This window comes from Zootoca vivipara, chromosome 9 (genome assembly GCF_965207765.1).
Source record: "Zootoca vivipara chromosome 9, rZooViv2.hap1.1, whole genome shotgun sequence".
Lineage (NCBI taxonomy): Eukaryota > Metazoa > Chordata > Lepidosauria > Squamata > Lacertidae > Zootoca > Zootoca vivipara.
This window is the reverse complement of record NC_142592.1, coordinates 40,012,300-40,028,878: the sequence shown is the minus strand read 5'-3', so window position 1 is coordinate 40,028,878 and position 16,579 is coordinate 40,012,300. Positions and strand designations below refer to the sequence as shown.

At 42.1% G+C, this 16,579-nt stretch overlaps 1 protein-coding gene across 1 annotated transcript in view; it reads left to right on the top strand.

The window, feature by feature from the left end:
- Positions 1-16,346, top strand: part of GRIN2B (glutamate ionotropic receptor NMDA type subunit 2B) — a 207,938-nt gene extending 191,592 nt beyond the window's left edge. The window contains exons 9-12 of the mRNA XM_088652051.1: positions 4,919-5,079; positions 7,247-7,434; positions 8,319-8,557; positions 10,831-16,346. Of these exons, the coding sequence (XP_088508177.1) occupies positions 4,919-5,079; positions 7,247-7,434; positions 8,319-8,557; positions 10,831-12,729 (2,487 nt within the window). The 3' untranslated portion in view covers positions 12,730-16,346. The remainder of the gene's footprint in view (positions 1-4,918; positions 5,080-7,246; positions 7,435-8,318; positions 8,558-10,830) is intronic.
- Positions 16,347-16,579: the final 233 nt, after the last annotated feature.

Genomic DNA, 16,579 nt, shown 5'->3' with positions numbered 1-16,579 from the left:
GACCCAGAAACTGCAATTCATCCGGAATGCGGCAGCCAGACAGGTGACTGGGAGCGGCCGCCGGGACCACATAACACTGGTCCTGAGAGATCTACATTGGCTGCCAGTACGTTTCCAAGCACAATTCAAAATGTTGGTGCTGACCTTTAAAGCCCTAAACGGCCTCGGTCCTGTATACCTGAAGGAGTGTCTTCACCCCCATCATTCAGCCTGGACACTGAGATCCAGAGCCGAGGGCCTTCTGGCGGTTCCCTTGCTGTGAGAAGCCAAGTTACAGGGAACCGGGCAGAGGGCCTTCTCAGTAGTGGCATCCGCCCTGTGGAACGCCCTCCCATCAGAGGTCAGAGAGATAAACAACTACCTGACATTTAGAAAATACCTAAAGGCAGCCCTGTTTAGGGAAGTTTTTAATCTGTGTTATTTTAATGTATTTTAATGTGTGTTGGAAGCCGCCCAGAGTGGCGGGGGGGCAGGGTATAAATTATTATTATTATTATTATTATTATTATTATTATTATTATTATTATTATTAGATAAATAGGTACCGCTACAGCGGGAAGGTAAATGGCGTTTCCATGTGCTGCTCTGGTTCGCCAGAAGTGGCTTTGTCATGCTGGCCACATGACCTAGAAGCTGTACGCCGGCTCCCTCGGCCAATAACGCGAGATGAGCGCTGCAACCCCAGAGTCGTCCGCAACTGGATCTAATGGTCAGGGGTCCCTTTACCTTTAAGCAAGAGGAAAGATAGTTGCATTTTGCAAGCTGGAAAAAGTGGGTGTCAGAGCAATGTGGGGTGACTGTCTGAATCCAAGGCAGGACCCTCTCAGTGTGTCACGCTGAAAGCCCCTCCATCATAGCTTAGGTGGTATATATTTGTCAATAAACCATATTATCATAAAGACACCACATTCTCCACCATGCCTCATTCCTAAAGGAAACACAAACCCCAGGTAAGTGCCTGACCCCTGGAATCCTGCACTGCTGAGAGATTGGGGTGGTGTGATATTTTTGCTACAATATCAATACCAGGTTTGACTGTTAAGCAGCTTTCACTGCCTCCTTCATTGTGCCCATTATTAGATTGGCAAAAGCAGCTACTAAGCCACACAAAATGCCTCTCTGCAGCAGTGAGGAGGGAATTTTCCATTTACTTGAAAGGCTTTGGCATAATTTCCACCTCTTAATGCTGATTTTGGGCCCCTGGATTACATCTCGGCTCACTTTTCCCACCACTACTTCTCTGTGTATGGATTTTAAGGAGTTTTCGTAATTGTCAGTGCTAAAGTTTACTGCTCATAAAACCCCAGAAAGCATTGATTGTGACTTGGGTAAACCAAGTAGCACATAAAATCTTACAGCAGTTCAGCCTGAAAAGAGTTTTATGAGGGATGAATTTACCAGGAGCAGCAAGGGGCCTGCAAGATGGCTGCCATCCCATTTTCTACCCTTTTCTGCCAAAATAAAATAAGAGAGTGAAATGTTCTCTGTACTGTAGTCATCAGTTTAACTTTGCTGCCTTTAGATATGGTCTGTTCAATACATTATGGTATGAGGAGCATCACTTCAAATGAAGGGAGATGCCAGCAGTCCTAGAAAAGATTTGGAAGCATCTCCGAGACAAGTAGCTTTGTGAGTCTGCTACGAAAAAAAAGTAACCAAGTGCCTTGCGGTACCTGAAAGATTAAAAGGTGTATTATGGCATGAGTCTTAATGGACTAGAATTCACTTTGTCAGATGCATGAAGTGTTACATTCAGTTGTGTGGCCACACAAATGCGCATGCGTGTAGAGCTTATAGATGGAGCCATATTCCCATGAGTTGCAAAAAGTGCGGTCTGTGAAAATTCTGTGTGAAGCTTAAGACAAGCTAAGTGACCATTCATAACACAAGTAATTGGGGATAACATAATCACCCTAGCTTTGCTATGTTAATTAACACCTGTAGTAGGCCTGGAAGGTAGAAACTATTGTCTCAGAGCCAAAACAGACATTAATTGCATGGATTACATTTAATAAAAAAAAATTGTCACCCAGCATGGAAGGAGGGGATGTGTTTTATTGGAACCACAATGCACGAAGAGGGGAGAATTAACTTTTTCCTCCCCAATCACAGAACACCACCGTTAAACTGCAATCAGCATTGGAAGCAAGCTCCATTAGTGCCAATGGGAACCTTTTTTGTAATACTAATTGTGGTGGAGGGCCATTTTTGTCAGATTCATGGGTGTGGAAGGATTAAACTTTGTCGTTCCAATGAAAATGATTAAATTCCATACAAGTATTGTTGGGATATTAGAGAAATGAGACAGGACCAGAGCAACTAGATCAGGCATCCCCAAACTTCGGCCCTCCAGATGTTTTGGACTACAATTCCCATGTTCCCTGACCACTGGTCCTGTTAGCTAGGGATCATGGGAGTTGTAGGCCAAACATCTGGAGGGCCGCAGTTTGGGGATGCCTGAACTAGATCCTCTAGGCAATTTCTGTTCCCATTTTCCATTTCAATCATCTCTGGTTTAGTTTCATTCCTCATTTCATTGACAGTTCCTTCAAATCTTGTCAATTTTGTATCTATTTTTCCTCTAATACTTCTATTTTTCATTAAATGACTATTGTTTGCTCTGTAATCATCTGTTTAAGAATGTCCACGGTAAGCAAGGACCCTGAAGATCTTGTTCTGTCTTCCACCTCTTCCATAAGATCAGGGGGGAAACGCAATATACATTAAAACATACAATAATCTGAAATACTAAAACAGATTAAATTTCACATAGACGATGGGCCTTGTGGTGTGTTCTGGGTAGGAACGCACAATGTAGAGATATGAGAGGTGTTCAGCAATTTTTCAGTATACAGTGGTGATTACTGTATGTATATGACCATTACTGGACACAGTATTTGCCCAAAGTGAACCTGGTGCATGGAATGCTCTTGTCTCATCTCGATGCTGGGCTCAAAATTTATTGAAGTGGAACTTCTCAAGGGTCTTCTGACTGTGGGTCTAGATAATGATGTCCTCAATGAAGAGGAGGGTACAGAAGCTTGAAGAAGTGTTGTTCTGAATCAGCCACAGAGCATATTATGAAACAATGTGAATACTCACAGCAGTGCTTTTGACTGGATGATGTATGGAAACTGTTCAACATATCCAATTAAGACAGGGATTAGAATCCCCTTTACTCAAAATCCATTATGTGAAGAAAGTGAAGGCAGCAGAGGGAATTAATGCAGACATACTTATTCTGCAGAGGGCTTGTGGATATGGAAAATACTTCCCAGAAGTATTTGTAAACTTCTGTCTTCTCCTTTAGGAAAATGTGCAAAACATTCTTAAGAAATCATTATCTTGCATTAACATTTTTGATTCATGAACTGATAACTTGAAGCTCTTGCAATAGATGGTACTCTTTTTTTGAGAATTTTTTTTCCATAAAATGCTATAATGTTTAGTAGGAAGACGAGTCACTGTATTTTTTCAATTCAACTTCCATGCCAGGCAATTTTAAATTTACATAAATTAAAATGGATGATACATGTGGATCTCACTGATTTAGATTGTAGACCAGATTTAGGGAACCTCTGGAGTTCCAGATGTTGCTGAAGTTCAACTCTGATCATTCCTGGTCACCAGCTCTGCTTGTTGGGAGTTGAAGTTCAACAACATCGCACAGGGTGGGGTGGGGGGGGAGTTTCCTCCACCTGTTTCAGACCATGCCAGCCGAATGTTCAGAGAATCAATAGGACCAAGTAGGCTTTCAGATGTTGCTAGTTCTAGTTCCAGTGTAATTATGGTGCTCCTTCTGTATCAGCTGTATTTTTCTATATTCTTTATTTATTATTACCTTTGGGTCCCAGAAGAGAATTGCAAGTAAAATGTCGGTCATGATCATGAGTGGAAGGGAGTTTGTATATACTAAAGACTCATGAGGTTGTATGTAATATAGTGCACTTCTGTTTACAAACATGCATTGCACTCCCCACTGCACACACAATGAGACCCCAACACGTATGAGCTAGGCCATTCAGTTTTGGGGAAGAGTTTACTTTCCTTCCTAGAAAAAAAATGGCAGCAATCCATTTATATAGGAGAAAGTAAAAAGGTGGACTAATGGATATTGTTATGCATGTCTAAACTTGCTCCCTGACACTGGTAACACCAGTGGACTCAGCCAGTGGGAATTGTGAGCATCCTACATAGAATCATAGAATTGTAGAGTTGGAAGGGACCTTTGAGGATCATTTCAGTCCAACTCTTTGCAATGCAGGAATATACAGCTGTTCCATATGGGGACCAAACCTGCAACCTTGGCATTATCATACTCTCTAAGCAACTGAGCTATCCAGGATGTCTAAGCCTACTTTTCCTTGCATAGCTGTATCTCTTCATCGGCACACCACTATTATAAGTTAGAATGTTCTTTTGTGTGTAGATTTTTTTAACAAATGGCTAGTCATTCCCTCCGCCATCTCAGGATTGGCAATCACATTTGAAGATAATTTCAACAGTGTAGTAGAAAATATTCTGCTATTTAGGGAAATATTTTGTTCTGTGTCAGCTTTAAAACAAATATTACAACTGAAATGCATTGTATGTGGTTGCAAATGCAGCAGGTGATTTCACTGTTTCCCCTGCTTTGGTTTTGATAGTGGAATCGCTGTACTGCTTTTAAATTCAGTCTCTCGTCTCTTTGGCAGTATAAAGTGTTACAGTGAAAATATCAAGTAAAGCTGCTGCATCATGAACATGTATAGCTTCCTTGGATTACAGTCCTTATGCATGGCATGCTGTGGCCTGGTTGCCAACATGCCATTAAAGCTCTGAAATACCTACCAACTTGATATCCCAGAAAATCTGGTTCTCTCTCAAATAACCACTGAGAAAACAACTTGAGCGCTTTTCTTTCTCTCTTTTTCTCCAGTTCCAAAACCCAAATGCTTTCTCACCACCTTTCCGCTTTGGGACAGTTCCTAATGGCAGTACAGAGAGGAACATTCGCAACAATTACGAACTGATGCACGCCTACATGGTGAAGTTCAACCAAAGATCGGTGGGAGACGCACTATCCTCATTAAAGACAGGGTGAGATTGCCTCTTCCCTAAATAATAAGGTTGCTAATGTAAACCTTGGGATTTTGAAGAACCTTCTCCCTAATATTCCTGCTGCTAAAACGTTGCATATAATCCATGTACCACAAGGTTGTCAAGAACAATTTATCTCATCCATTATTATTATTTTTTGTTCTTTTTGGCTAGATATGTGCAAGTAATATAAGAATGATTCTTCCCTTCTTGCATCAATGCAGACTTTCTGAAAAGCAGATTAGCTGGTGGAAATATTGCCTTAAGCAGCAATGCAATAGTTGTGGCCAGACATCACTTAAAATTCTTTATTATTGAAATAACTATGATATTATCTTAATCCCTAATGTTAATTGCTATATAAAAATATTAGTAAGTTGGGGATCCTAACCACTATTATATGAGGGCTGCATCTTTTCCACAGTAAACACAACACTATACTTGTGTAAACTCACAGGTAGCCCTATTCAATTGATTCAGCTCGTGTTCTGTATCCCACAGAGATGCCCATGGGATTCTTCCCATAGGCAGGGGTCCTGGCTGAAGCTAATTTGAGTAATTACATTTTGGTTAATACTATCTTTCCAGCTGTTTGGTTGGGAAAATGGTCTGCTTTGCTTTCTTAATTCACGACATAGTTGTGGTAGGAATGCTGCTGAATTCACAAGCTGAAGAAGAAAGCGTCGTTCAGTCATAAATGAAATGGGCTGCATAGGCATCTTTAAATCAAGGTTAACTAAGTTGTGGCCCTCCAAATGTTGCTAGACTCCCATCATCTCTGACCATTGGCCATACTGACTTCGCCTAATGGGAGCTGCAATTCACCAATGTCTGGAGAGCTACAGTTTATTTATTTATTTTTATTAAATTTTTATTCACTTTTCTTTTTCTATCATTACACACATCTCATATCAATAACATTTATGTTACATCCCCTCCTGGGCTTCCCCCAACTTCCACTTCTGGTTTGTTTCCCTCTTGTTACACACTGCTGTTTCTTAAAGTCTGCTATATCATTTCTTATATTGTTTTAAATGTTCTTTATTAATAAAGATGTGAATGTTTATTTAAATCCTGCCATCAAATCAATATTCTTCCTTTGTTTCTGCAAGTATGTTATAAATGGTTCCCACTCTTTTTCAAAGCCACTGTTGTCTTTTTCTCAAAGTCTGTCTGTCAATTTTGCCAGTTCTGTATAGTTGTGCATCAATTTCTCTTGCCATTGTTCTTTAGTTGGAATTTCTCCAGTCTTCCACTTTTGTGCTATCAAAATTCTCACCGCCATAGTAGCATACATAAATAGTGTCCTGTTCTCTTTCGGCAAATCTTGACCTAAAATACCTAACAGGTTGTTTCACAAATGTTATTTTCAACATTTTCTTCAGTTCATTATATATCATTTCCCAATACAGTTTTACATTTTTACATCCCCACCACATAAAAGGTACCTTCAGCCTCACACCTCCAACACTCTTTCTTTTCATTTTTATAGATTTTTGCCAGTTTAACCGGTGATATATACCATCTACACATCATCTTCATATAATTCTCTCTCAACAATATACAATCCATAAATTTCAAATTTATTTTCCACAATTTTATCCGATCTTCAAATTGTATATTGTGACCTATATCTTGTGCCCATTTAATCATTACCGATTTTACTTCTTCATCTTTAGTTTCCCACTCCAAAAGGATATTATATGCCTTTTTTAAATACTTTCGAATTTTCTTCTATCACTTCCTTTTGGAATTTGGAAACTGAATATGAAAGACCCCACTCTTCCATGGGGCTTTTTAAGGGAGGTGCCTAACCCTGAAATTCACCCCTGTCACCCAAAATGCCCGGTAACAGTCGTCTCTTAATTGGACGATATGCTCCGCGCCGCCATTTTCCTCCGCAGACAAACCGGCAGCCTGGAGAGCTACAGTTTAGCACCCTGTTTAGATCCATTGGAAGATGCTGCAGATTTGTGTGGTCATGCTACAACCTGCCCTCATCTCAATGTTGATTGTGCCCGAGCAATTGTTCAGCCTAGCTTCCTCTGTGTTTGGTTACCTGAGGTCACATGAGAGTTCTCAACTTTCTTCAGCATCGCATAATGATTTAGGTCTGCACAGACTCTTATCTTTACTTCATTCTCTCTTGTTTCTTGACATCATGCAGGAAGCTGGATGCTTTTATTTATGATGCAGCTGTGCTAAACTACATGGCTGGCAGAGATGAAGGCTGCAAGCTGGTGACAATTGGGAGTGGGAAGGTCTTTGCTTCAACGGGCTACGGCATTGCCATCCAGAAGAATTCAGGCTGGAAGCGGCAAGTGGATCTGGCAATCCTACAGCTCTTTGGTGATGGTAAGTGATCTGGATGAGGAACTAGGAGTGCGTCTCCATTGAGTGAAGCTATTATATCCTGCCACTAATGCTAAAACAACAACAACAACAACAACAACAACAACAAGCCAGCAGCAATGCTATCTTTTTTGTTATTCACCCGTACTATGAACTTCTGATGTACAGGTGAAACTCGGAAAATTAGAATATTGTCAAAAAGTGCATTTATTTTAGTAATGCAACTTATTATTTTTTCTTTTTCTTTTAATTTTTACAAATGCTTTCTTTGGGAAATTCCACAGTAATAAAACAAATAGTTACAATAATACAAAAATAAACAAAAATATACATCACTGTTACATTTCATTAATTACATTCCATTTATAATCGACCCGCCTAACGACAAATAATTACAATTGCCAAAAATAAAGGCTTGACATATCTTGCTTTGCATGTCATGCATCTATCTCATATATTGGTTTCACCTTTTAAGTTGCATTACTGAAATAAATGCACTTTTCGACGATATTCTAATTTTCCGAGTTTCACCTGTATAGTGGCTATTCTACTTATTAAAAATAAGTTCATATGTGGACCCACCACCCCACTGCCCCAGTATAGTTTTCAGGCTAGGTGAATCCAACATAAGTGGAAATGAAATTTGAGGACTGGAGGGTCAGTTCTATTTTTCTAGAAAAAGAGGTGCCGGAACTCACCATGAATGCCTCCCTTGTTCTCTTAGAATGGCAATGGCGCCCACCAGAGAGGTGCTGGAACTGAGCTCCATTGAGTTCCAGCTGAAAAACAAGCCTTGGGGAGGATCTTTCCTTTCTAAATAGTAGCTCGTGAGAGGGAAAGCTGCACTTAAAACTCACCCACTCTTCTTTCCCACCCATCTTTTCCAGGTGAGATGGAGGAGCTAGAAGCCCTTTGGCTCACTGGGATCTGCCATAATGAGAAGAATGAGGTAATGAGCAGCCAGCTGGACATTGATAACATGGCCGGAGTCTTCTATATGTTGGGAGCAGCCATGGCCCTCAGCCTCATCACCTTCATCTGTGAACATCTCTTTTATTGGCAATTCCGCCACTGCTTCATGGGCGTTTGCTCTGGCAAACCTGGCGTTGTCTTCTCCATCAGCAGGGTGAGTACTTTCAGCCTCAAGGAAGGAAAGCCACCATCACGACTGATCCCTCCACTCAGGCCTGGAGTTTTATTATTCAACAATTTTATCTATTATGCTACTAGACCTCAAACTAGCCTTTCTCATTACTTCCCCTTGTGCCTATGGCTGTCATTTCTGGCCTCTATGTAAGAAGCATTTGGCCTTGAGAGAGAAAATCTAGGAAAAGAAAATGGAACTTTGAAAGGTTGGGAGAATCCAAATTCTTGGGAGCGTGGCCTCAGCCACTTCTTTAACAAGGTGTGAATAGGTTTTCTGTAATTCTTGGTAATTTATCTGAAAGAACAAGAGCATCCTTGCCATGCAGCAGGCGGAAGCCACCTGTTTCAAGCAGCACTATAAGAGGTGCTTGGATGAAGGCAGGACCTGGTCTCTGAATGGTAAAGCAAGACTTTTTCAAGTGTTGGTTCAGGGCTGGGGGAGTGGCCACTATTTCAGCTTTGCTTCAGAGTAAATGTCTTGGAGAAGCATAACGAAAGACTCAAAACAAGAAGAGGGGTTTCTTTGGAGCAGAAAATTATGTAGAACTCTGACTTTTAGGTAACTCCCCCCTCCATGTTTCTGAGCAGATTTTACTGATGGAAACAAAGGACACTTGGATCAAAAACTTTCTCTCTAGCAAATAATTTCTGTATGAATTTCCTTGAATTCAAAAATTCTTTCCCTTTCATTATTTCAAATATTATTATTTATTTAGTAGATTTTTTTATCCCCCCCCTTCAGCAGTAACAATCTCAGGGCAGCATACAATATCTACACAACAAATAGTCTCACTCACTCACACTCACAAACACGCAATTAGATTACTACATTAAAAACATTAAAACAGCAGCTATCATTAGATCAGAGCCTGATAAATCCAGTTATTTCCAAATGCTTGCAGAAAGAGATGAGTCTTCAAACTGGCAAAAACTAAACAATGAAGGAGCAAGCAGAACTTCTGGGGTGTGTGTGTGGCATTCCATAGCCAGGCCACCACCTGTAAGAAGGCCCTGCTACTGGTTATCACTCCAATTTGTGAGCTGTGGAAAACATACAAGAAAGCTCATTTCTCTGTTCAGTTAGAGATTATGAACTGCACAAGGCTGCATTGACAGATCCCACCCAATATTATTACATTGTGTGATGCTGCACTAAGGAATTAGATGCTCCTGCATAAGCTGCCTTTCACCTAGTAAATTCATCAGTTTGAGTCTTCCCAGGATTAAAGATGATTTGGAAGTGACAATGTAAATGTTCATTGTTAAAATGTGGATTCCCCCCCCCTTCATTACTCTCTTTGCTTACTAGACTAGGCTCTTGATTGTAAAACTCTGATTCATTTTTAGGATGATTTTAAAATGCGGGATTCTTTGACCAGAAAAGTCAAACTCAGACAAAGTATTAAGACAGCATTATTCTGGTTGGGAAAATCTATTTTGTATAACTTCCTAATTTATACAATTCTTTATCAGGACTAGGGAGAAAGAGCTGTAACTCATACCGCAATTGTGGGTCAGAGTCTGTGATCAAGATGAATAACAATGACTAAAGGCTATGCAGAGGGTCAGGAAACTGTGCCAAGTGAACCAATATGCTGTACCTCTAAAAGTCATGCCCTGGCAGTCTCAAATTTCTGACTGGTTATATGTTTCCTCAGACCTGTTTCCAAGATTTGTAAACTAAAGAATATTTGCAAAGGAAGGAGTTGGGCTTTTTAGGGTATTCTAAGTAAGAAGTATCACCTTGAATCATGCCTAGAAACTAAATGTAAACAACTGCTGTGGATCAAAGGCTTGTCTAATGGCCTATCTGCAGTAGTTGGAGATTCAGAATAATCTCATGTGCATGATTACAAACTATCTGAAGTGCTTACAGGTCATTGGAAAACAGTGATCAAGTCCTGCAGCTTAAACAGTATTCCTGGCCACAGCACTCCTGAGCATCTGATCTGTAAGAAACATCTGCAAGCATGTCTAAAAACAAACAAACCACTTCAATAAAGGTCTGAATAAATTTCTAGATTTATTTCAATTTAATAATGAAAGGGCAAGGGATAGAGGAGCAAAGGTGGAGGAAGATTAAAAGTGGAAGAACCATTATGATAGTGTCTAGATTGTCTTATCTCCCAACGATATCCCACTGAGGATCCTATTTAGCAAAGGACAAGGTTCTTTGTCTCAGTCCTCCAAGCTCTGCAGCTCCCCTGCTGGAATGCTCCCCTGCTAACCTGCCTTTGCTTTCCCCAATTGCAGGGTATTTACAGCTGCATCCATGGAGTGGCTATCGAGGACCGCCATTCTTCCATGAACTCCCCCACTGCCACCATGAACAATACCCATTCCAACATTTTGCGCCTGCTCCGAACAGCAAAGAACATGGCAAACCTTTCAGGTGTCAATGGCTCACCACAAAGTGCCCTGGATTTTATCCGTCGCGAATCCTCTGTCTACGATATTTCTGAGCACCGCCGTAGCTTTACTCACTCCGACTGCAAGTCTTATAACAACCCCCCCTGCGAGGAAAACCTCTTCAGTGATTATATTAGTGAGGTGGAAAGGACCTTTGGTAATCTGCAGCTGAAAGAAAGCAATGTTTACCAAGACCATTATCATCACCACCATCGCCCCCATAGCATAGGGAGCACCAGCTCCATCGATGGACTATATGACTGTGATAATCCACCCTTCTCCGCACAGCCTCGATCTCTCAGTAAGAAGCCATTAGATATCGGTTTGCCGCCGGCCAAACATAGCCAGTTAGGTGACCTCTATGGCAAGTTGTCTTTCAAGGGTGACCGATACAGTGGTGGAGGGGCACATGATGATTTGATCCGTTCAGATGTCTCGGACATATCGACTCATACCGTGACTTATGGCAACATTGAGGGCAACGCCGCAAAGCGGCGAAAACAGCAGTATAAAGATAGTCTAAAGAAGCGGCCAGCCTCGGCCAAGTCACGGAGAGAGTTTGATGAGATTGAACTGGCCTATCGCCGGCGTCCCCGTTCCCCTGACCACAAGCGCTACTTTAGGGACAAGGAAGGGCTACGGGATTTCTATTTAGACCAGTTTCGGGCTAAGGAGAACTCACCGCACTGGGAACATGTGGATCTGACGGATATTTATAAAGAGCGGGGAGATGACTTCAAGCGTGACACTATAGGGGGAGCAGGGACATGTACTAACAGGACCCACCACAAACATGGGTCGGGGGAGTTTGGAGCAAACAATGAGCACAAGCACAGTGTTGTGAGTGGGGTACCAGCACCATGGGAGAAAAACCTCACCAATCTTGATTGGGAGGAACGCCCTGGCGCTAACTATTGCCGCAGTTGCCCATCGAAGCTGCATAACTACACTCCGACTGTGGTGGGGCAGAACTCCACCCGCCAGCCATGCATCCGGTGTGAAGCCTGCAAGAAGGCCGGAAACCTCTACGACATCAGTGAGGACAACTCCCTCCAAGAGCTGGATCAGCCATCTGCTCCTGTGCCCGTGGTAACCAGCACCTCCACTACCAAGTATCCTCAGAGCCCTTCCAACTCTGCCTCCAAGGTGCAGAAGAAGAATCGCAACAAGCTCCGCCGGCAGCACTCCTACGACACCTTTGTGGATCTGCAGAAGGAAGACGCCGCCCTGGCCCCCCGCAGCGTCAGCCTGAAGGACAAGGGCCGCTTTTTGGAGGGAAGCCCCTATGCCCACATGTTTGAGATGCCAGCCAGCGAGTCCACTTTTGCCAACAACAAGTCCTCAGTGCCCGCCACCAGCCACCATCACCACAACAATCCTGGCATTAGTGGTGGTTATATGCTCAGCAAGTCGCTCTACCCCGACCGGGTCACTCAAAACCCTTTCATCCCCACTTTTGGGGATGACCAGTGCTTGCTCCACGGCAGCAAATCCTATTTCTTCAGGCAGCCTGTGGTGGCAGGAGGGCCCAAGGCCAGGCCAGACTTCCGAGCCATTGTCACCACCAACAAGCCGGTGGTCTCGGCCCTCCATGGGGCTGTGCCAGCCCGTTTCCAGAAGGACATCTGTATAGGGAACCAGTCCAACCCCTGTGTGCCTAACAACAAAAACCCCAGGGCTTTCAATGGCTCCAGCAACGGGCATGTTTATGAGAAACTTTCCAGTATTGAGTCTGATGTCTGAGTGATGGGGAAAAAGCATGGGAGGGGATGGTGCTGGAAATGCAACGTGTGGGAGGGGCAGGTGGTGGGTTCAGACCTAGTTCCCATTTGCTACTCTTCTGCTACTCTTTTTTTCTTTGTGGAGCATTGGAGTTCTGCTTAGGCAGCGCTAATGCGAAGTGCCACCTCTTTCTTTCCCCAGATCCCCCATCCCCGATGATCTCTTTTCATTTCTCCACTCACAGTTCCATTTCCTGGCCATCACATGTCAGAGCTTAGTAGCTTAGCTTGTGTTTTCACAGTTGGGAAAGGCAAAGGCATGGTTGAGGAGGGGACAGCATACGAGTGGGAGCAATAGCCGCAGAGTTTGGGGTTTTCTCGGCACCAAACTGTGATGGTTAGTACAGATACGAGAAGGTGGCCTGAGGCGGAGAATGGAAGAGATAGAATGGGCATGAAGAAGATACAGGTCTTCTTGCATATGTACTTTTAAGCAAAATTGATGGGACGTGAATAGTGTGGGATCAACTTAATGCATTTTATGTTGATTAAATGCAAAAAAATCATTCAGTTCTTTTATGAAGACTCTGTGGGTTAAAGGCTGAAATATGGAGTTGCATATATACATATACATATATATATATATATATATATACACTGAAGATAAAAATGTATTGAAATCTTGGTATATTTACCAGGGGGAGGGGAGGTTTGATATGTATGCAGATCTAGCCAGTAGTCCAGTCAACAGTAACCCAGTGAGGTCAGTTCTGAAAGATGAATTGGAATGATAAAAGCAAACGCCAGTGAAACTTTCAGCAAAAGTCTTGGGAAAATTCAAATGTTGGGGTCCCAGGGGAGGTTTTGTTGCAGGTTTTGTGCTACTCATGAACAACTTGTTAATTTTGAAATGGTGAAATATCAAATATGGGTTGGTTTATGCACAAGCTTAAATGTGAAAATTAATTGATACGTTGTAACAACATGAGTTTCTTATTGCTACGATATTTAGTAGACAAACCCAGCAAAGCAAACCTTTCCAGTGCAAGGGAACATAAAGGGCAGTGAATGAAAAGAAGAGCAGGGCTGGCAACTCAAGCTCCACTGTTGTTCTGATGAATTTAATCTGGCAGGGAGAAGGCTCAGCCATTTCTCCCTCCTCTAGCATTTCATGCAACACAAGCAAGAGGAATATGGAAAGGCTTTCTCTGCTGATGGTGTATAGAAAGGGGAAGAAGGCGGCGTTGGTGGTGGTGGGAATAGGGCCAGCACAACTCAGACATGTGTATATGTGTATTTATTGAATATATTCTTATATTTGATAATTATAGTGTTGTGGAAATACACAGCTTGTCTTCCACAGGGCATGAGGAGATGAATCATCAGATCCTACAGATGCTGTGGTGACGACTGGAGAGCAGAGTTGGGAAGATGTGGGGAATATTGTTGTGAAGGGGACCGGCAGGTTCAAAAGTGCAAAAGCGGTATCACTTAGCATCTTGAGAATTGTTCTGGCCCTGTCCTCAGTGCATATGATACTGATAACAGCAGTTTGGCTACCAAGGAGGAATAACTGTAAATGCAAGTTAAAATGAGACACTTGTTAGAAGCGATATTGTTTCGTTTACAGCAGGAACCCTCAGGTAAGGGCAACAGGTCCGTTGTTGCTTCCCAAAAATGTGGCAAAGCACCTCACTTTTTCATGGGTCTGTTGTTCTGCTTTCCTAACTGGAAAGGACTGTGAAAAGTGCTCTTCGGCTATCTTGGGCACATTGCAGTAGAACTGAACGCATGGACAGGCACAGGCCCTGAGCTTTGGAAGCAGCCATTCTTTTTCGAGCCACATTTCCTGCAGCTGATTCTCCTCTCTTGTATCCTTCCAACCATACCCTACTTGGCTTTATCTTAATACCTTTCTTGCATTTAAGCCAACAGAAGGCCTTGTTTTTTTTGGTAGGCAGAGGCCAGGAGGAAGGGCCTGAACATTTTGTGAAATGGGATTCCCCCACCTCCTCTGGATTTACTAAGCAAGTTATGGAAGGAGGGACGCCCTCTCTATGGTTGGAGGAGTAGAACGCCTTTTTGTTCCTCTCTTCTTTCTCCTGCAAAGAAAACAATGCTTGCTTAGCAGTCTGCAGAACATGGAGTGAACCCTCTGACAAGAGCAGTTGAGAAGGCATTCATTTCATTTGTAAATATGGTTTTCTTTTCTATTACATTTTGTACAAACTAGTGCTTCTCTTCTTGTGAATATTCAGGTTTGGAGAGAAGATGGATTTTAGGTTGTCCTCCCATCCCTGCAACTTTCAGGCGATGTGTCTGGAAGTTGTTTGATGTGGGCCCAGGCTGTTAAAAATGGGGGAGAAGGAGAGAAAACTGCATGCATTGAATACCTCTATCTACACACCTGCCACCTTTTTTCTTCATGGTTCAAAAATATATTAGATCACCTCTAGCCTTGCTAGCAGGGCTTTCATGTTCTAATGGAAGCACACTATATCTCCCTTGCTTGATTCTAAACTCCATACCATAACACTTCTCTGGAATCTGGGTCCTGGGCATTGTGCTGTTTTCCCTTGGTGATGAAGCAAACCATCATTTTGAATGTTCAGTTTAGATCATCACCCAACACTACAGGGACTTCTCCAAAGTTAATGTTGGCTTGGAAACCTTGGGACTGGGAAATCTCCTCAGTTTACTAGTACTTCTTAAGGTTTATTAAGCAGCTGGGTTTGATCCTACTGATTAAGCCTGCCTTTGGCAGCTATTTCAGTATTCCCATACCTCAGCTGAAACCAAATACAGTTGAGAATGGTACTTCGGAGAAAATTAAACTGAAAAACAAACCAAAAAGATGCTAACTGAACTCTCAGAATGATTCCAGATCTTTGTTTTGGATGACGGTTCACTATGGTTCACATTTTCTTATGACCGTTTTCTCTGACCCTAGCTCAATTTAAACGTTGAATGACATGTTTACATTTATAGTGTTTAGGTTTGATAATATTAAAGTGCTTTACAAATTTTAATTTGTGTGCACAGAGTGTGAAAATTGTCTGCTTAAGGATAACAGGAAATGTTGGAAGACTTTCAACAACAATCCATTTGCAGGTGTCTTGTGTATTGCCTTGACACATGAAATGAGCCTCTGGCTTTCTTCCCCCTTCTCTTTGAAACATACATTTTTCTTTCTCTTGAAATTTGACCAAGAGGGAAAGGGTTGGTTGGATCACACACACACACTTCTTGGAACACTGATTACAATTTTGTAATTTAAAATTCCGAGTGTTATTTCACTAAAAATAATCAAGTGAACATAACAGGAAATTTTAGCAGCAGGTGCTGTTTATGCTAGAATGGAGGCTGTGATGTTGGTTGCTTAACTTGCCAAAAAAATACATGAAACTTTGTACGACAGGCCAACAAAAGTGAATGTTTATCAGCTCAGAAACCCAGTTTCTTCTTCCTCTTAGAGAAATGGGATGTGTTCCTAATATTTCTGTCATTTCATAACATTGATTCCCCCCCCCCATGAACTAAGGGTGCTTGTTTTGCATGGGTGAGTGGTTCTGTACCTGAACATACATAATGTAACTGGTATGTTTTTCCCCCAGTCTGGCATATCTTGCCATTAATGTCTTTTAGGAGGATATATTGAAATACTTTCCAAATGCTCATACTTCTGGAGCCATGGCAATATGTATGTAATAAATGTTATGGTATAAAGGAGGAAAAGATGGGGTGGGGTAATGGCAGACTTCCCAAGCTGTTAGACATTAGTATGGCATGCTGCCGGACCAGTTATTCTGGCATTCTTTAATGGAGGTGGTATGTCTGCCAATGTAGCAATACACCATGTTATGTTATCTTAT